This window comes from Prionailurus viverrinus, chromosome C1 (genome assembly GCF_022837055.1).
Source record: "Prionailurus viverrinus isolate Anna chromosome C1, UM_Priviv_1.0, whole genome shotgun sequence".
NCBI lineage: Eukaryota > Metazoa > Chordata > Mammalia > Carnivora > Felidae > Prionailurus > Prionailurus viverrinus.
In genome coordinates this window covers 149,487,513-149,508,528 of record NC_062568.1, presented here as the reverse complement: position 1 = coordinate 149,508,528, position 21,016 = coordinate 149,487,513, and the positions used below count along the sequence as shown (strand labels likewise).

Sequence of the window (21,016 nt, the reverse complement as noted above, 5' to 3'; positions counted from 1 at the left end):
TCTAGCACATCCATGACAATGCTGTGAGGTGTCTGAACCCTCCCCACTTGGCTTACAGCAGCTATGAGGTGAGCAGAAGATAGAAAACATGGATCTTTCCTTTATTTTCTGTAAAGGCAAAAGAGAGAGAAGGAAAGGTCCTTTCACTAGCAAGGAACAACAGCTAAGGTCCCCCAAGAGGGAAGTTGCCAAGTGTCCTGAGAAAGGGTTTTTGAAGATGAAGAGAGGTGGACCAGGAAAACTGCCAAACAAGTCCTAAATCCTCACTACCTTTACCATCTCAGTTGTGTTTTCCATTTTAATGTTCAATATCCCCTCTATCAGGAAAAACTTCAGTTCATCAGGTACTTACAGAGCACCTACTATGAAACTTCAGTTCATCAGACACTTACAGGGCACCTACTGTGTGCAAGGTTAGGGACCTAGTGAGGGACCTGGAGACCAAGTGGTGGACAGGCCAAGGGCACCCAAGTGCTATTTAAACCACTCACTCCCACAGAGGTGAGGGTGAGAGGTCTAATTCCTGGCAGAAGGGGCAAGCATTTGATCCAGGTCTAAGAGGACCTCAATAGTTAGAGGAGGAAGGAAGGGCGTTCCAGGCTGAGGACCTGGGAGAGCAAAGCATGGTGGCCTGGAAAAGTATGTCTTGTTGAAGAGACAGTATGCAGCTGGACATAACAGTATTGGACAAAGATAAGAAATGGAGAAAAAAAGTTGGAGAGGTTAAACTAGATTCTTGAAGGTTGAAATACTACTCTAAGGAGTTTGGATCTTATCCTGCGCAGAATGGGAAGCCATTGAATGCAGTGGAGCTGGGAAGTGCCCATGCTTTTCAGGATAGCAGGTCTTTTTCTAACAGGTCTGCTAGACTCCAGAGCCTCACCTCTCCTCCATGCAGAGGCGGAACTACTGCCATAGTCCCAGAGCTAAGGACCTGCTCATACCACAGGCAAATGTGGTGAGCGGGGAAGAAAAGAGGAAAACGCCTCTGAGAGCCAGAGTCTAGGCTTCACATCCTTGACTTGGTACATACTGGCCATGCGGTTTATTGTAGTTGAGTTCATTCTCTGTGTCTCTGCTTTCCCATATGTAAAATGGGGATAATAGTGCCTGCCTTCTAAGATTCTTTTAAATTACACATATAAAATGTTTAGTGGGCACCTGGGTGGCTCAGTCAGTTAAGTGTCTGACTCTTGGTTTGGGCTCAGGTCATGATCTCACGGTCATGGAATCAAACCCCGCATCAGGCTCTGTGTTGAGCATGGAGCCTGCTTAAGATTCTCTCTCTTTCCCTCACCTCTGTCCCTCTCCCACTGGCGTGCACATGTTCTCTCTCTCTCTCTCTCTCTCTCTCTCTCTCTCTCTCTCAAAATAAAATAAAATCTTTAAAATGCTTAGACCAGTGAGTGCAGTAAACTCCTGGCAAAGGTTAGCTATTATTTTTGGATGTAAAATCTTACAACTTAGCAACTGGTTGAACTTGGGGCAGGGGAAGCAGGGAAAAGAGTCGAAGGTGTAATGCTCATCAAAGGAATATGGCTGATACTCAGAATAATAATATTCAGAAAACAGCAGGAAGAAAATCATATTGAGGGACAGTCTACAAAATAAATATAATCTTCAAAAGTATCAAGGAAACATGAAGAAATCTGTTCCATACAGGAGACCAGAAGGACATGACAACTAAAAGCAATGCATGATTCTGAACTTGACCCATTGACTTCAAAGAACATTATCAGAACAATTCCACTGAAATGTGATTGGGTTCTGAAGAGGTAGTAATGTAGAAGGATATGCTTGGCTCCTTGTTTAGAGGAAGTGAAACTGAAGTGTTCTGTAGTGATGAGGCAGCAATTAGAATGGCAACTTATTCTCAAATGTTTCAGAAAGTTCTTTGTTCTCTCCTGATAACTCTCCTGTACATTTGGGATTGTTTGAAAATGAAAACAATGTATTTTAAAAATTAATAGCTAGCATCTATTGCCCACCCACTTTTGTACCAGGCACCATGGTCAGTGTTTTGCACATGAGCATATTCAGTTCCCCAGGAAACTTCTCCTTCATCTCTACCAAAACAGAGTCTTGCACCCCTCCCCTGTGCCCTAGAGCAGCCTGAACTCTCCCCACTAGATCACCTATAGTAACTGCTTATTGTTGGTGGATAACACCTGCCCCCGCCCCGGACAACAGGCTCTTTGAGGGCAAGGACTGTATCCCATTCTCTGTAGTCCACCGCTCCCTATAACTCATAAGAACTCAGTACATGCTTGGTTAACGAAGTGCTGAGGCTTGTTCACCGTGGCGGCTTGGGATGGGTGTCTGATACATGACTTCTTTTCTAGGTGGCCCAGGCTCTGGCAAAGGCACACAGTGTGAAAAGCTGGTGGAAAAATACGGATTTACACATCTCTCGACTGGTGAGCTCCTGCGTAATGAGCTGTCATCAGAATCTGAAAGAAGCAAATTGATCAGAGATATCATGGAACGTGGAGACCTGGTGCCCTCAGTAAGTGATAGCTACCTTCCCTGGCTGGCGAGGGATTTTGGAGTGTTGCAGCTAGTCTAAGCTGCTGGAAAAAAGAAGCCCACACACCAACAGCTACATTTTATTTCTCCCTGATGTAACAGTCCAGAGGCAGGTGGTGGGTCTACAGCAGAGACCTGTTAGTCAGACCACGTTGTCCAGGCGCAGGTTCCTCCTACCTTGTTACTCTTCCAGCTCCCTGATTGTTAGCCTAACTCATATTTTCCAGAAAAGACTGGTCCCCACTTTAGCGTTAAAATCTTCAAAATCTTTGCTGCATGGTGCTGCAAAGCCTAGAATTGGAATCCTCTGGAAAATAGAAAATAACGTTTTGGTCTAGTTCTGGAAGGTATGATAGCATTATCTTGAAATTTGGTATCTCCCTTAGATAGTTTAAGTAAAAAAATTCCCTTTTATGTATCTTTTTTCCTTTTCAAATCACCATCTATCTCTGGGAAGCTGTGTGCCATGGTACCAAAAAATATTCATCCTTGCCTTACTAGTTCCCATGCTAGGCTCTGTAATTAGGGCTTGTACAATACAGTCCCTATTAGCTAACAGAGCTTTATGCTTCCTCTTTAATGAGCTACAGTCTGTTTCCCTCCTGGAAGCCAGCATGGTTCTCATGAAAGGAAACAGACCATTGCAGTTGGCTCTTAGCAGACCTCCTTGCCCCCACTCTTTTCCCCCTCCAGTTTACTCTTTTCATAGCAGCCAGACAGATTTCTTTAAAATGTTTGTCAAATTGTGTTATTCCCTTTCCCAGAAGCTTCCAGTGGATCCCCACCACACTTAGAATGAAATCCAGAGTCCTTCCTGTGACTCTGGACTCCATCTACCCCTCCAACATCATTTTACACCCAGCCACTGGCCTCACCATTATTCTTCCCACAGGACAGGCTGTTTCTGCCTCAGGGCCTTTGCACTGCTGTTTCCTCAACTTGATATATTAATATAGTTTGCTCCTTTACTTTGTCCAGATCCCTACTTAAATATCCCAATTTATCAAAGAGGCCTTCCCTGACTACCTTATCTAAAATAGCACCTCCAGAATTTTGTATCTCTTTGCCTTACTTTAATTTTGTCCTTAGCAATTCTCTCTAGCTGATTATTTATTATATATTTATGTATTATCTATCTTTCTATCTAGAATATAAACTTCATGAGGAGTTAATTCACTAGAACCTAGGCATAGTTTCTTACCACCCTTGTGATGGCTGTGTATTCCCCAAGCCCCAAACAAAAGTCAGAGGATGCCAGGGAACCAGGGAACAGAGAATTCCCCCCATTTGGGTAGCTGGTCACATTTTTCCCACATCCAGTCCCAAGATTCCATGTATCTCTCTCCTCTCATTTTCAGAAGCACAGGGTAAATCAAAATTTTTAACAGAAAAAGTGATACTGCTAGAAAATGCTACTTCATATTTATAGAAAGTTTTCTCAAGTCAGTAGATGTCAAATTTTTAGAATATTTACTGGGAAAAAAATCAACAGAGAAGCACATTTTATACCATGTTTTGCTTAGTTTTAAACTTCCATTATCCCTAATTCATGGCCATATGAATTTCATTTATTCTAAGATGCTGTTATTTTAAGATACCCTAGTAAAATAGAACTAATAAGCTATCTCATATATAGCTATACCAGCCAGGAAAAAAAAAACCCTTTTTAAACTATGACTGATTGTAATACACCTATCAATTTCATAGGCAGTAAAATGTGGGGGGAAAGTGAGACTAAGAATGGATGAAATATGGTATATTGCTGTCTGCTGTTAATCTTATCTGAACCTTTCTCACTCCCCAAATGGGATGACTGATGGAGGTGGGTGGTGATTCTAGCATTGTTCTGTGAAAGAGCTCAGATGCTGACCATTCTCTCTCTCTGCTCCAGCGCATCATTCTGGAACTCCTGAAGGAGGCCATGTTGGCCAGCCTCAGTGACACCAAGGGCTTCCTGATTGATGGCTATCCCCAGGAAGTGAAGCAAGGGGAAGAGTTCGGACGTAGGGTAAGCTGTTGTTATGGGGATCTGCCCAGAAGGACAATTAGGGATATCATTGAGGTTGGGGGATAAATTCAAAGTCTATCCCTCTCCTAATTATGTTAATCAAACCTTCAATGACAAATGGCAAAAGCTCAACACAAAATGACAAAAAAGAGGAGGGTGGGTTGGGTGATGGTGGTGGATTTATCGGCTCAATTAACAAAAATGTCCAGGAGTGGTTCACACTTGGTTGGATTCATGTATTCAGATTTGTTCGTCGATGGTGTGACTTTCTCCATCTCTTGAATTCTAGGCTTATATTTCACCATCTAACTGACCTCACAGAAAGTGTTTTTCTTTTCCAGTGGGTGCAGCAAAAGACCCAGGGTTGTGTTTCGTTATCCTGGATTAGGTCATGAGCCCATCACTGAACCAATCACTGTGGCCAAGGGGAAGATGGGAGGGCATATAATGAAATATCAGGGAATATCCTGATTCATCCTGGAGGACCAGGCCAGGGATGAGAAGGGAGAAGGAAGAACAGGCACCATACCTGAAGCACACAGACTGAAGAAGGGAAGGGATATCACCCAAGAAGGAATAGAGATACCCCTAGAGGCTAGCAAGGGAATTGATGCTGGACAGACAGAATCAAATGTACCAAATGCTCCAGCCTCCCACCATCCAGCCTCCTCAACTCCCACCCTCTCCTAGTGAAGTGGGTGGATCAGGGCCATTTACAGGGGAACAACAGTAAGTAAAAACCCATCATAACTCTCATTTATTGAACCCACTCTGGGCTCACTCCTGTGCTACATGCTTTACATACATTCACCTCTAAGTCCAAGCAAGAGAGAGACAGTTGTCCCCATTTATTAAACAAAGACGCCAGAGCTTACAAGAATTAATATTTATGTAGATTTTTCTTTTGACTAGTTTTAAAATATTTTCATATATATTTCATTTCATACATTATTGAGAATCTTTTAAGATAGAAAGAGGAGGTATTTTCTTCATGTTAAAGGTGATGAATTAAGCTCAAAGAGATTACATGACTTACCCACAATCACATGGAAGATAAGTGACAACTGCTGGTAGGACAAAGATTTGGAGGCCCGTCTCCATCCATCTTTAACACTGTGACGTTCATTAAAGTGAATGGTACTTGTGTGTCTCCTGGGGGTTAGTCTGACCTTCTAAGCCTGTTTGACTGAACTTCCTTAGATAGTATCTGAATATTTAAAGGCAATTGCTCGCCTTCTCCTACATTTCCTCCTTGCAACCAGAGTAAAAGAACAAATGCCCTGGCCTACTTGGCAAGAGTGGGCTGTGAATCGGGCAGGGCTTTCCCTCACCTCCAGAGCCTCTGTGACTGCAGTGGGTGGTTCCAGGTAGTTCCTGATGGGGCGGGGGGCGGGGGAGGCACTCAGAGCCAGTGTTCTAATGAGCTTTTTCTCACAAAACAAACCACTTTAAGAGCTCAAACTTCAATATAAATCAACTACTTTTTTCAAAGAATGGAATTAGGAAGATTGTTCTACTTTTTTTTTCTTTAAATCATGGTAAAACATACATAACATAAAAGTTAACATCTGGGGCGCCTGGGTGGCTCAGTTGGTTGGTTGGGCATCCGACTTCGGCTCAGGTCACGATCTCACGGGTTGTGAGTTCAAGCCCTGTGTCGGGCTCTGGGTTGATAGCTCAGAGCCTGGAGCCTGTTTCGGATTCTGTCTCTCCCTCTCTCTGCCCCTCCCCTGTTCACACTCTGTCTCTGTCTCTCTCAAAAATAAATAAACATTAAAAAAAAATTTTTTTTAAGTTAACATCTTAACGAATTTTATTGAACTGTACAGTTCAATAGCGTTAAGTGTATTTGCCTTGTTGTGCATTCATTCTTAAGAAGTCTTTTCATCCTGCAAAATGGAAACTCTACACCCATGAAATAACAATTCCCTGTTTCTCTCTCCCCTCAGCCCCTGGCAACCACAATTCTACTTTCTGTCTCTGAATTTGACTACTCTAGGGACCTCTCACAAGTGGAATAAGACAGACTTATCCTTTTGTAACTGGCCTATTTCACTTAGCGTAATATCCTCAAGGCTCATTCATGTTGTGGCATGTGTTACAATTTCCTTCCTTTCTAAGGCTGAAAGATATTTTGTTTATCCATTCATCCATCAGTAGTTACTTAGGTTTCTTCTGCTTTTTGGCTATTATAAATTATGCTATGAATATGGATGTACAAATACTTCTTCAAGACTCTGCTTTCAACTCCTTTTGTATATATACAGAAGTGAAGTTACTGGAACACATCATAATTCTATCACTTGCCACCTACCATAGCCACTGCACCATTTACATTCCCACCAGCAAGTGTGCAAGGGATCCAGTTTCTCTACATCTTCACCAACACCTGTTATTTTCTGGGGTTTTTGATAGCAGCCATCCTTACGGGCATGAGGTGACTTCTGATTGTGGTTTGGGTTTCCATTTTCCCAAAGATGAATGATGTTGAGCATCCATTCATGTTCTTGTTGGCCATTTGTATTATCTTCTTTGGAGAAAAGTCGATTCACATCCCTTGCCCATTTTCAAATCAGGTTGTTTGGTTTCTTGTTGTTAAATTGTACGAGTTATTTATATATTCTGGATACTAACCTCTTATCAGATATACAATTTGCTAATATTTTCTCCCACTCTGTATGTGTCCTTTTCATTCTGTTGATTGTATCCTTTGATACACAGAAGTCTTTTTTATTTTTATATAGTCCAGTTTATCTATTTTTGCTTTTGTTCCCTGGGTTTTAATGTCATGTCCAAGAAACCATGAACAAATCAATGTCATGAGGCTTTTCTTTTGTTTTCTTGAAGAGTTGTATAGTTTTAGTTCTTACATTTAGATCTTTCATTCATTTTTTTAATTTTTAAAATTTATTTTATTTCTTTTGAGAGGGAGAGAGTGTGCGAGCAAGCATGAATGAGGGGGGTGTAGAGAGAGGGGGAGAGAGCGAATCCAAACCAGGCTCTGCACTGTCAGCACAGAGCCCGACAAGGGGCTGGCAGCCATCTCACAAACCATGAGATCATGACCTGAGCCGACATCAAGAGTCAGACATTCAATCAACTCAGCCACCTCAATTGGTCATTTTGACCAATTCTTGTACAAAATAAGGGTCAATCTCATTCTTTTGCATGTGGATATCTGGTTTTCCCAACACCATTTGTTGAAAAGACTGTTTTTCCCCGATTGAATGCTCTTGACACCCTTGTGAAAAATCACTTGACCATATATGTAAGTTTGTTTCCAGGCTGTCTGTTCTATTCCATCACTCTGTATGTCTGCCTTTATGCCATTTCCACACTGTTTCTATTACCGTGACTTTGTAGTAAGTTTTTAAATCAGGAACCATGAGACCTCTAACTTTGTACTTTTTCAAGATTGTTTTGGGTATTCAGGAAGCCTTGATATTTCCTATGAATTTTTAGGATGGGTATTTCTATTTCTGTAAAAAAAAAAAAAAAAAAGCCCTCTCTGTCCCAAAAATAAATAAACGTTGAAAAAAAAATTAAAAAAAAAAAAGCCAATGCCATAGGGACTTTGATAAGGGGTTGCATTAAATCTGCAGGTCACTTTGGGTAGTACTAACATCTTAACACTATGGAGTCTTCTGTAGATTGTTTTACATTTTTGATTATTCTAGTCTTTTAGCCATTGTTCAAGCTGTGTATAAGGTTCCTGGGGATATATGCCAAGTAACTAAGGAACAGGAAAATTTTTTATTTTTATTTTTTTACAATTTTTTTTTATTTTTTTAATTTAATTTTTTTATTTTTTAAAATTTACATCCAAATTAGTTAGCATATAGTGAAACAATGATTTCAGAAGTAAATTCCTTAATGCCCCTTACCTATTTAGCTCATCCCCCACTCCCACAATCCTTCCAGCAACCCTCTGTTTGTTTTCTATATTTAAGAGTCTCTTCTGTTTTGTCCCTTTCCCTGTTTTTATATTATTTTTGTTTCCCTTCCCTTATGTTCATTTGTTTCTCTCTTAAAGTCCTCAGATGAGTGAAGTCATATGATTTTTGTCTTTTTCTGACTAATTTCACTTAGCATAATACCCTCCAGTTCTATCCACGTAGTTGCAAATGGCAAGATTTCATTCTTTTTGATTGCCGAGTAATACTCTATTGTATATATATACCACATCGTCTTTATCCTTTCATCCATCGATGGACATTTGGGCTCTTTCCATACTTTGGCTATTGTTGATAGTGCTGCTATAAACATGGGGGTGCATGTGTCCCTTCAAAACAGCACACCTATATCCCGTGGATAAATGCCTACTAGTGCAATTGCTGGGTTGTAAGGTAGTTCTATTTTTAGTATTTTGAGGAACCTCCATACTGTTTTCCAGAGTGGCTGCAGCAGCTTGCATTCCCACCAATAATGCAAAAGAGATCCTCTTTCTCCGCATCCTTGCCAACATCTGTTGTTGCCTGAGTTGTTCATGTTAGCCATTCTGACAGGTGTCAGGTGGTATCTCATTGTGGTTTTGATTTGTAGCTCTCTGATGATGAGTGATGTTGAGAATTTTTTCATGTGTCGGTTGGCCATCTGGATGTCTTCTTTGGAGAAGTGTCTATTCATGCCTTTTGCCCACTTCTTCACTGGATTATTTGATTTTTGGGTGTTGAGTTTGAGAAGTTCTTTCTAGATTTTGGATACTACCCCTTTATCTGATATGTCATTTGCAAATAACTTCTCCCATTCTGTCAGTTGCCTTTTAGTTTTGCTGATTGTTTCCTTCACTGTGCAGAAGCTTTTTATTTTGATGAAGTCCCAATAGTTCATTTTTGCTTTTGTTTCCCTTGCTTCTGGAGACGTGTTGAGTAAGAAGTTGCTGCAGCCAAGGTCAAAGAGGTTGTTGCCTGCTTTCTCCTCAAGGATTTTGATGGCTTCCTGTCTTACATTTAGGTCTTTCATCCATTTTGAGCTTATTTTTGTATATGGTGTAAGAAAGTGGTCCAGGTTCATTCTTCTGCATGTCACCGTCCAATTTTCCCAGCACCACTTGCTGAAGAGACTGTCTTTATTCCATTGGATATTCTTTCCTGCTTTGTCAAAGATTAGTTGGCCATACATTCATGGGTCCATTTTTGGGTTCTTTTTACTGTTCCATTGATCTGAGTATCTGTTCTTGTGCCAGTACCATACTGTCTTGATGATTACAGTTTTATAGTATAGCTTGAAGTCTGGGATTGTGATGCCTCCTGCTTTGGTTTTCTTTTTCAAGATCGCATTGGCTATTCAGGGTATTGTCTGGTTCCATACAAATTTTAGGATTATTTGCTCTAGCTCTGTGAAGAATGCTGGTGTTACTTTGATAGGGATTGCATTGAATATGTAGATTGCTTTGGGTAGTATCGACATTTTAACAATATTTGCTCTTCCTATCCAGGAGCATGGAATCTTTTTCCATTTTTTTGTTTCTTCTTCAATTTCTTTCATAAGCTTTCTATAGTTTTCAGCATATAGATTTTTCACCTCTTTGGTTAGATTTATTCCTAGGTATTTTATGGTTTTTTGTGCAACTGTAAATGGGATTGATTCCTTTTTCTGTCGCTTCATTGTTGGTGTATAGGAATGCAACCAATTTCTGTGTGTTGATTTTATATCCTGCAACTTTGCTGAATTCATGGATCAATTCTAGCAGTTTTTTGGTGGAATCTTGTGGGTTTTCCATATAGAGTATCATGTCATCTACAAAGAGTGAAAGTTTGACCTCCTCCTGGCCGATTTGGATGCCTTTTATTTCTTTGTGTTGTCTGATTGCAGAGGCTAAGACTTCCAATACTATGTGGTGAGAGTGGACATCCCTGTCTTGTTCCTGACCTTAGGGGGAAGGCTCTCAGTTTTTCCCCATTGAGGATGATATTAGCGTTGGGTCATTCATATATGGCTTTTATGATCTCGAGGTATCCTCCTTCTACCCCTAGTTTCTTAAGGATTTTTATCAATAAAGGATACTGTATTTTGTCAAATGCTTTCTCTGCATCTATGAGAGGATCATATGGTTCTTGTCCTTTCTTTTATTGATGTGATGAATCACATTGTTTTGCGGATATTGAACCAGCTGTGTGTCCCAGGTATAAATCCCACTGGTCATGTGAATAATTTTTTTAATGTATTGTTGGAGCCAGTTGGCTAATATCTTGCTGAGGATTTTTGCATCCATGTTCATCAGGGAAATTGGTCTGTAGTTCTCCTTTTTAGTGGGGTCTCTGTCTGGTTTTGGAATCAAGGTAATGCTGGCTGGCTTCACAGAAATAGTTTGGAAGTTGTCCTTCCATTTCTATTTTTTTGAACACCTTTAAGAGAATAGGTGTTAACTCTTCCTTAAATGTTTGGTAGAATTCCCCTGGGAAGCCATCTGGCCCTAGACTCTTGTTTTTTGGCAGAGTTTTGATTACTAATTCGATTTCCTTATTGGTTATAGGTCTGTTCAAATTTTCTATTTCTTCCTGTTTCGGTTTTGGTAGTGTATATGTCTCTAGGAATTTGTCCATTTCTTCCAGATTACCCATTTAATTGGCATATAATTGCTCATAATATTCTCTTATTATTGTTTTTATTTCTGTTGTGTTGGTTGTGATCTCTCCTCTTTCATTCTTGATTTTATTTATTTGGGTCCTTTCCTTTTCCGTTTTGATCAAACTGGCTAGTGGTTTATCAATTTTGTTAATTCTTTCAAAGAACCATCTCCTGGGGCGCCTGGGTGGCTCAGTCAGTTAAGCGTCCGACTTCAGCTCAGGTCACGATCTCGCGGTTTGTGAGTTCGAGCCCCGCCTTGGGCTCTGGGCTGATGGCTCAGAGCCTGGAGCCTGCCTCTGATTCTGTCTCCCTCTCTCTCTGCCCCTCCCCGTTCATGCTCTGTCTCTCTCTGTCTCAAAAATAAATAAACGTTAAAAAAAAAAAAAGAACCATCTCCTGGTTTCATTGATCTGTTCTACTGTTTTTTTGGTTTTGATAGCATTAATTTCTACTCTAATCTTTATTATTTCCTGTCTTCTGCTGGTTTTGGGTTTTATTTGTTGTTCTTTTTCCAGCTCCTTAAGGCATAAGGTTAGGTTGTGTATCTGAGATCTTTCTTCCTTCTTTAGGAAGGCCTGGATTGCTATATATTTAACTCTTATGACCGCCTTTGCTGTGTCCCAGAGGTTTTGGGTTGTGGTGTTATCATTTTCATTAACTTGCATATACTTTTTAATTTCCTCTTTAACTGCTTGGTTAGCCCATTCATTCTTTAGTAGGATGTTCTTCAGTCTCCAAGTATTTGTTACCTTTCCAAACTTTTTCTTGTGGTTGATTTCGAGTTTCATAGTGTTGTGGTCTGAAAATATGCATGGTATGATCTCAATCTTTTTGTGCTTACTTATGGCTGATTTGTGTCCCTGTATATGGTCTATTCTGGAGAACATTCCATGTGCACTGGAGAAGAATTTATATCTGCTGCTTTAGGATGAAATGTTTTGAATATATCTGTTAAGTCCATCTGGTCCACTGTGTCATTCAAAGCCATTGTTTCCTTGTTGATTTTTTGATTAGATGATCTGTCCATGGCTGTGAGTGGGGTGTTGAAGTCTCCTACTGTTATGGTATTACTATTGATGAGTTTCTTTATGGCTGTGATTAATTGATTTATATATTTGGGTGCTCGCACATTTGGCACATAAATGTTTACAATTGTTAGGTCTTCTTGGTGGATAGACCCCTTGATTATGATATAATGCCCTTTTGCATCTCTTGATACAGTCTTTATTTTAAAGTCTACATTGTCTGATATAAATATGGCTACTCTGGCTTTCTTTTGTTGACCATTAGCATGATAGATGGTTCTCCATCCCCTTATTTTCAATCCAAAGGTGTCTTTAGGTCTAAAGTGGGTCTCTTGTAAACAGCATATAAATGGATTTTGTTTTCTCATCCATTCTGTTACCCTATGTCTTTTGATTGGAGCATTGAGTCTACTGACATTTAGAGTGAGTACTGAAAGATATGAATTTATTGCCATTATGTTGTTTGTAGAGTTGGAGTTTCTGTTGGTGTTCTCTGGTCCTTTCTAATCTTTGTTGCTTTTGGTATTTATATATATATATATTTTTTTTTTTTCATCTTTTCTCCCCTCAGAAAGTCCCCCTTAAAATTTCTTGCAGGGCTGGTTTAGTGGTCACAAACTCCTTTAATTTTTGTTTGTCTGGGAAACTTTTTATCTCTCCTTCTATTTTGAATGACAGCCTTGCGGGAGAAAGAATTCTTGGCTGCATATTTTTCTGATTCAGCACATTGAATATATCCTGCCACTCCTGTCTGGCCTGCCAAGTTTCTGTGGATAGGTCTGCTACAAACCTGATCTGTCTTGCCTTGTAGGTTAGGGACTTTTTTCCTTCTCTGCTTTCATGATTCTCTCCTTGCCTGAGTATTTTGTGAATTTGACTATGATATGCCTTGTTGATGGTCAGTTTTTGTTGAATCTAATGGGGGTCCTCTGTGCTTCCTGGATTTTGAGGTCTGTGTCTTTCCCCAGGTTAGGAAAGTTTTCTGCTATGATTTGCTCACATAATCCTTCTACCCCTGTTTCTCTCTCTTCCTCTTCTAGGACCCCTATGATTCCTTTTTAATGAATCACTGATTTCTCTAATTCTTAAATGGTGCTCTTTTGCCTTAATCTCCCTCTTTTTTTCTGCTACGTTATTCTCTATAAGTTTGTCCTCTATATCACTGATTCTCTGTTCTGCCTCATCCATCCTTGCCACCACTGCATCCATCCATGTTTGCAGCTCAGTTATAGCATTTTTAATTTCATTCTGGCTATTTTTTACTTCCTTTATCTCTGCAGAAAGGGATTCTAATCTATTTTCAATTCCAGCTAGTATTCTTATTGTCGTGATTCTAAATTCTGGTTCAGACATCTTGCTTGTATCTGTGTTGGTTGAATCCCTGGCTGTCGTTTCTTTGTGCTCTTTCTTTTGGGGTGAATTCCTTCGTTTTGTCATTTTGAAGGGAGAAAAGGAATTAATGAGGTAGAAAAATTGAAATTAAAAAAATTAAAATTAAAAAATATTAAAATTAAAAATTAAACACACACACATACACACACACACACACAAATCAAATAGATGATGCTAGATCCTAGGTGTGTTTTGGTCTGGGTGCTGAAAGTGGTTTGACAGATTAGAGAAACAAACAAACAAAAAAAGGGGGGGGGAGAGAGAAAAAAAGGAATCGTTTGAGAATTTGAAAAAATGAATACACTGAAGTAGACTAAAATGAGATGTATGGAGGTAAAATAGAATTTAAGAAAATATACACAAAAGTAAAGAATATAGTAGATAAAAATTAAAGAAAATATTTTTAATAAAAATTAAAAATAAATATGAATTTTTCCTCTTTCTGTATTTAAGAAAAAAGGAAACGAAAAAGATAAAAAGAAAAAAAAGAAATTGAAAATTTGAAAAAGTGAATACACTGTAGTAGACTAAAATAAGATGATGGAAGTAAAATAGAATTTGAAAAAATTTACATAAAAGCAAAAATATAGTAATAAAAATTAAAGAAAAATATTTTTAATAGAAAATGAAAGTAAAAATGAAGTTTTTCTGCATTCAAGAAAAAGAAAAATGAAAAAGAGAAAAAAGGAAAAGAAAGAAAAAAAGGAAATTGTTTAAAAATTTGAAAAGGTGAATACACTGAAGTAGACTAAAATAAAATGATGGAAGTAAAATGGAATTTGAAAAATTTACACAAAGCTAAAAGATATAGTAATAAAAATTAATATTTTTAATAAAAATTGAAAATAAAAATGAATTTTTTCTGTATTCAATAAAAAGTGAAAAAGTGAAAAAGAAAAAAAAGAAAATTGAATAGATGAACCTGCTAACAGATTGAAATAGGAATGAAATTAGTGTGTTTTCCCCTAGAAGTCAGTCTATGTAGTGCTTTATAGTCCAAAAGCTAAGCAGGCAGTGAGACTTGTGTGCTTGAAGAGCGAAGCTGCAAAGTTGGGCGGGACTCAGTGTAACAGCTCCACTCTCCACTAGATGGCGCTGCTAGCATACTGGGGTGGATTGTTGCAAGGCTCGTAGGTGTGTATGCGCATGCACGGGAGCAGTGAAAATGGCGCCCCCAGCTACCCAGTCTGTTCTCCCAGATCAGCAATCGCGCACCGGTCCTCTGTCTTCAGCGATCATCCACTCGCCGCTTTTTCACTCTCCGTGACCAGGCCCCAGGCAGTACCTCTCTCCTGAGTTTCGTCTCAAATGTGGCTGTTTTCCCCAGCCCTTAACTTCAGAAGGACTGCGGCTTTGACCCGTCCCGCCCCTCTGCAGGAGGGTCTCACCAAGCAATGGCTGAATGAGCAATGGCTGAATATCGGCTGCACCTGGGAACGCTTGCTGGACCCTGCTGCTGCCAGTGCCCCGAGACTGTGGCCAGGTGCCAGAAAAAATTTGCAAGATAGTGTAGCATCAGCATTTCAGGGATTATGGAAAATCGCAACACACACCTGGCACCAGGTTTCACCCTTACGACCTTGCCCCAGCACCAGCAAATGTGGCTGCCTTCCGGGGTCTGCTGGGACCAGGTGGCTTCAACAGTCTCTACCAAATGTCCTTCCAGCAGTGGAACCGCTTTCCCCACGTGGCCCGAGAACCTCCTGGATCCCACTCTGTTCCTGGGGATTTGCCCTTCCCACCAGAGCATCGCCAGGTATCTAGCTGCAGAGTTGCAGCCTTTGCCCTCCCCTTGTTTACAGTCTTAATGGAATTTAAACCTTGTCCTTTCTCCTTTCTCCCTTTTTAGTTTAGTCCCTGCGGCTGTTTCCAATTTTCCACTTTCTCTCCAGCTGCTTTTGGGGAGGGGTGCTTTTCCTGTATTCTCCACCCCACTCTAGTCTCCCTCCTCTCTCCGCCCGCAAAAGTGGTTCCCTATCCTTCGCAGCTTGTCGCTCCCCAAGTTCAGCTCTCCACACCATGTACCTGCTGAATTTTGTGGTTCAGTTGGTGCAGATTGTTATGCTAATCCTCCAGTCAGTTTTCTAGGCATGTAGGATGGTTTAGTGTTGGTCTGGCTGTATTTCATGGATGCAAGACACACAAAAAACTTCCATGCTGTTCCCAGGAATGGGGAAGTTTTTTCTACACCACTTTAGAATCAGGACCTTTTCAAGGCTAGAGGATTGAGAGAGGACACAGAGAAGTTATTGTAGTCAGGGTCTTGAGAAACTGCCTGCCTGTCGGGGATTGGCAGTTGTGGAAACACACCGTTAAAACACGATGGGAGACACGCTGTAACCCCTGCGGGGTCCACAGTGCCTACTGAAGTTCAGGCTTCAAGGCCACAGCACCCTTCTAGGTGATTTCACACTTCCCTTGCCTGTGAACTTAAATTAAGGTCCAAAGAGCCCTGGGAGGGTCTCCAAGAGAGTCAAGGCAGGTTATGCACTAGCTTGGAAGTACTGGAGGAAGAATGGCTTTTAAAAGTCTACTTTCTAAAGTTGTTCTTTTGAAACGCCCAAATGGCCAGCGTGATAAGTAAGATCTGTGGTAAAGATAAGCATCTCTTGTTTGTTTTGTTTTGTCAACTACTGTGTGCAAACAACAGCAAATTTATAATCCTTATTCTTCCTTGGGGATTTTTATAACTGTGTCAGAAGGCAAATCCCTGATTTTAGGCCTGTGGTACTCCAAACTGTTTTGAGCAGTGTCATTCACGTGGAGCCTCTTTGAAGCACGTCACTCATGGGGTCCAGAGTCTGAAAAGCTGGATTGTGCCTCTGCCGTTTATTGGTGTGACCCTGGGCAAGTGAGACAACTTCTGATGACAATGCACCTGCCAAACCCTAATTTGAGGGTTTTGTGAGCACTGAATAACAAAACATGCAATGTTTTCTAAGCTATAAAAGGCTATAAAATATTGTCTACATTAGGGTGACTCATTTTTCAATCACACCTCACACAAATCTGTAAATCTCTACTCCGTCACACCTTTCTCCTTTGCCTGTAATGCAGGTAGTGCAAGGTGAAGGCTTTACACAGCCAGTGGTCTTTCCTGGCCTTTGGTGTGTATGAGTTCAAATACCCATATGATTTACCCTAAAGTAAAGCAGAAGGCCCCTCCCACTTTGGGCCCCATTCAGACAGTGTTAGAATGTGCAGAGCAGGAACCCCACAAGAACTCAGGAGTGAAAAAGAATTGTTAGCATGGCAACCAGGCAGGTTTAACCAATGCTAAATTCATGATTCCATTTCACAAAATACACGGGTGCCCCATTTAATTAATGAACTGGTGGCCTGCGGTGAGATCTACATAAATAATCTTCTACATAGTACTGGGAAGAGTTTTTAAAGATCAAGCATGGTATTGATTTCTCTCTGGGTACAGTGAATTTAGAAGATTCTACCGTCCCTTACTTAGGCTTATTTGCAAGGGAACACATGCAACCTTCCAAAGCAAGTACTTGCTTTAAACCTGACCAGAATAACAGAGATGATACAAATATACAGAATGAGCTGCTCTTAATTCGTTTATGCCCTGTAGGGACCCCGTCATTTGTTGAGTCCCCTCCAAATTACAGACAAGTAATTAATTTGAAATTTGGCAAAGACAAATACAGACACCTGATTTTCTCCAGAGATTCAGAGCAATCAGCCAGGTTGAGAGCACAGGGAGTGTTTCTTGTGCACTAATCAGGCCTACAACTGTTTGAAGCCATTGGGGCCTGGGATTGGCTGGTTTTAACCAGCCTTTCTGTGTCACAGAGACTGATGTGCCTGAAGCACGGGACCATATGTTGCCGAAAAGCCAGTTAGTTAGTTAGGCTGATGCTCTTGCATACCTATAGTCTTCTGAGATACAAAGTCCTTTAAGGATTTGTTTAACTCCTGTACCTGACATTACCAAAGACCAAACACAAACTAGTATCCACAGCTTAAGGGTATGTCTGTGTATGATTTCTCTATTACCGTCCTATCTTCTGTTCCCAACAATGGCTTTGCCCCCATTGAATTAATGATCTGTGCCTTCAGTGTCCAGTATGGTATATTGGGAGAGGGGAAGGTGTCAGTGTATGTATATGTGTATGTGTGAAAGCGCATGTGTGTAGGGGTGTGTGTGTGTGTGTGTATGTGTGAGTGTGAGACAGGGGCAGAAGGAATATGAGGAAGGGGTTGGGGTTTCCGACCACCATCTCCATCCCACACTCAAGCTGACAACCCCTGGACATAGTGACTGGTGTTAACAGGCCTGTATTAAGAGCCTGCTGTACAACCCACTGGCGACTCATTTAACTTTACGTATCTCAATTTCTTCTTCTATAAAATGTAAATTGAAAATGGCTACTACAGTGTCTCTCACAGAAAGATTGGATGGGATCATTGAAGAGTGCCTGACACATTTATAAGCCTACATATGGTACTCAATAAATTGTTACAGTCTTTTCCAAAATTAGGGGTTTTTTTCTGACTGTAGAAATAAAAATCACATAGATATGAGACACTACAGAAAACTAGAAAACAAAGAATAACTAATCACCCAGAGATAACTCCTGTTAACATCGTGATGTGTATTCTTCCAGTCTCTGTTCTACCCATTTTTATACAGATAATACCATACGGAATACATAACTAACAGAGTAATAGCTATTATTTTTTGAGCACTTAAAATATGCCAGGAATTGAACTACATGCTTTACATATGTCATTTTATTAATCTTTATAATCCCATTCAGTAGATATTATTGTTTCCACTTTAGAGGGTTATTATCATCTCAAGGAGGGGGTGTGTGCTTAGCCTGGCTCTCTAGTGTGAAATTGAAATACTTTCTTGTGTTAACCCAACCTTTTGCTCAACAGCCAAAATAAACAGATACTAATGGAAGTAAATGCATGCGCTTGCTCTTGGCTTTTCCCTCCCAGAAGCCTCTTAGCTGAAATGGTGCCCTTACCTTGAGTATGCACATAGTATTCCTGGGTGTGTGAATGATGACATTACTTTATCCCTCTACCTGACTACTCTTAACTACCTTGTAACTCTTCCATCTACAGAATAAGTGATCCTGTTTACAAATGTATTCTAATTTTCAGGATGAGCTCTTAGCAAAAAAAAAAAAAAAAATCTTATGAATCTGGCCAACGGACTTTCTAGTTGGTGTGTTCTAATTGCTTGGAATTGTGATAAAGCCTTGGGGAATACCTTGGGATTCTCCGCTTGAAATTTTCTGCCCTCTTCACCTGACTTCTAGTTCATTGTACAACTTTGAGCTGTGTAATGGCACTATGGGGGCAGAAGTTACGGTGGCAGCAGGGTGGTTTATTATTATTATTATTGTTATTGTTATTATTCAAGAATGCTGGATTAACCCCCTACTCCTACTATAGTGAGGTTCCCTGAGGGTATATACCTCTGGGGTGAGAGCAAATGAGAAATAGGCATGCCACTTATTGTTAACCAGGGGCCCTTACCTCCCAGTGCAGTGAAACCATAAATATGCTGGTGCATGTGACTTAGGCTAAAAGTATGGGTGGAACTTCTGACTCCTTCTAAACCCAAATCTGACCAACAGGGTTTTTTACAGTTCAAAGGGATGAATGTATTGCCAGGCTCCCATTTATGTAGTGCTTAAAATGTGCCAGGCACTTGATATCTATTAACTCATTTCATCCTGGCAATCGTCCTATTAAGGTAGAAAGTATTGTCCTCATTTTAAAATGAGGAAAATGAGGCACCTGGAGAGAACAAGATGGCTATTATTCTCAACAAAAGAGAGTTTCTGGGTGGCATGTCCCTGCCCACTGGTAAATATGGCCTAACCAGTGTCCTGACTTAATCAGAAGAAAACCAAAGTGAGGGTCACAGGAGCTCAGGGTAAACTCCTCCTCCCACTGCACCTGCTGGAATTACTAAGGCAAAGTCATTCTCACAAGTCAACTGCAGCTGACATGCTCATACAGGTGGCTGCTCTCTGCTGGGATGAGGGCTCATCCCAGCTAGAACCCAAGAGGCAGCCAGAGCCAGCTTCTGCAACATAAAATGGCCTCAGACACCACCCACTTCCTTTCCCACTAGTCTGGCCCCCCTCTCCTGGCCCCATTTGGCCCACCAGGCATCTGGCCTCAGCCCCATTCTGAAGGTGAAGTCCTCTAAGGTGAAGTCACCAGACTTTGGAGCCACACACACAGCTGGCTAAGGACTGTCATTAACTAGTCCTCCGTGGCCTTGGGCAAGTTAACCTCCATTTCCTCTTGCTTAGAGGAGAGATAATACCTCCTGTCAGAGGGCTTAAGGGATGGCTGTACCTAAAGGCCTTTGCTACTGACATGTTGCTTGCCTGCTGTATGCCAGCTGCCCTTACAAGACACTTGTGCTCTAATGGGGATCTCCTGAATACAAAGGCTATAAGGAACCTGATGCTGCTGTGGCAGAATTCCAGGGATACCATCAGGGTGATATTGGGGGCAGAGAGTTGTCCCCAGGGCTCTGTGATTCACTCAGGCAAGGGGATAGCACTCTTCCATTCATGTGGTGTTAAAGGTTACCCACAGTCTAATGAAAAAGGGGCAGAGCTGGGACACAGAAAGCTACTCCAGAGGACTGTCTAAAGATATAGACAGATATATCAAAGTGTTTTGAAAAATAATTAAATGGTATTTCATGCAAACATTTCATAAAATTTTACATACTATAAACATTAGTGGTACAGGCCACTTCCAAATGGGATGGCTTGCTCAATAGTATTTTATGCAGGATGGGAGCAGAGGGGCACCTGGGTGGCTCAGTCAGTTAAGCATCTGACTTCAGCTCAGGTCATGATCTCGCATTTTGTGGGATCAAGCCCTGCATAGGCTCTGTGCTGACAGCTTGGAGCCTGTAGCCTGCTTCAGATTCTGTCTCTTTCCCTCTCTGCTCCTCCCCCACTGGTGCTCTGTCTCTCTCTCTCTCTCTCTCTCTCTCTCTCTCTCTCTTTCTCTTTCTCAAAAATAAATAAAACATTAAAAAATTTTTTGTTTCAATATAGGACGGGAACAGAGAAGAAAGGTTAGGTCAAACCCCATTGTCTTGGCACGAGAAAATGGCTTGGGAGAGTAGCTTCCCAAACTATTATTTTGTGAAGAATCGCCTGGTGATTTTCTTAAAATGCAAGACTGATTCAGTTGGTCAGGGATTGTACCTGCAACTGCCTTTCTAACATGCTCCCGAATGGTGCCTGTGCTCCTGGTCTATGAACCACACTCTTGAGAATCCATGTGGAAGACAAAACTACCTCTTAGTTCTGCACTGATTTGGGTCCAGAGGATCAATTACTGCCAGCTCCTGCTCAGATACACATTGTCTCTGTTTGTACCTGAATGGGTTCCTAAATTGTCTTTTCTGTCATCAAGACTGACCTGAAAATGCCCACAATTAGAAAAATCACCTCTTCTCACACAGACCCAACCAGAAATTGCTCCA

The 21,016-nt window shown here is 40.8% G+C and overlaps 1 protein-coding gene across 2 annotated transcripts in view; it reads left to right on the top strand.

The window, feature by feature from the left end:
• Positions 1-21,016, top strand: part of AK5 (adenylate kinase 5) — a 258,183-nt gene that overhangs the window by 213,817 nt on the left and 23,350 nt on the right. The window contains exons 11-13 of one of the 2 annotated variants that reach the window (XM_047871638.1): positions 2,343-2,506; positions 4,418-4,534; positions 15,188-15,277. In XM_047871638.1, the coding sequence (XP_047727594.1) occupies positions 2,343-2,506; positions 4,418-4,534; positions 15,188-15,277 (371 nt within the window). The remainder of the gene's footprint in view (positions 1-2,342; positions 2,507-4,417; positions 4,535-15,187; positions 15,278-21,016) is intronic. The other variant, XM_047871639.1, reaches the window with a different exon arrangement.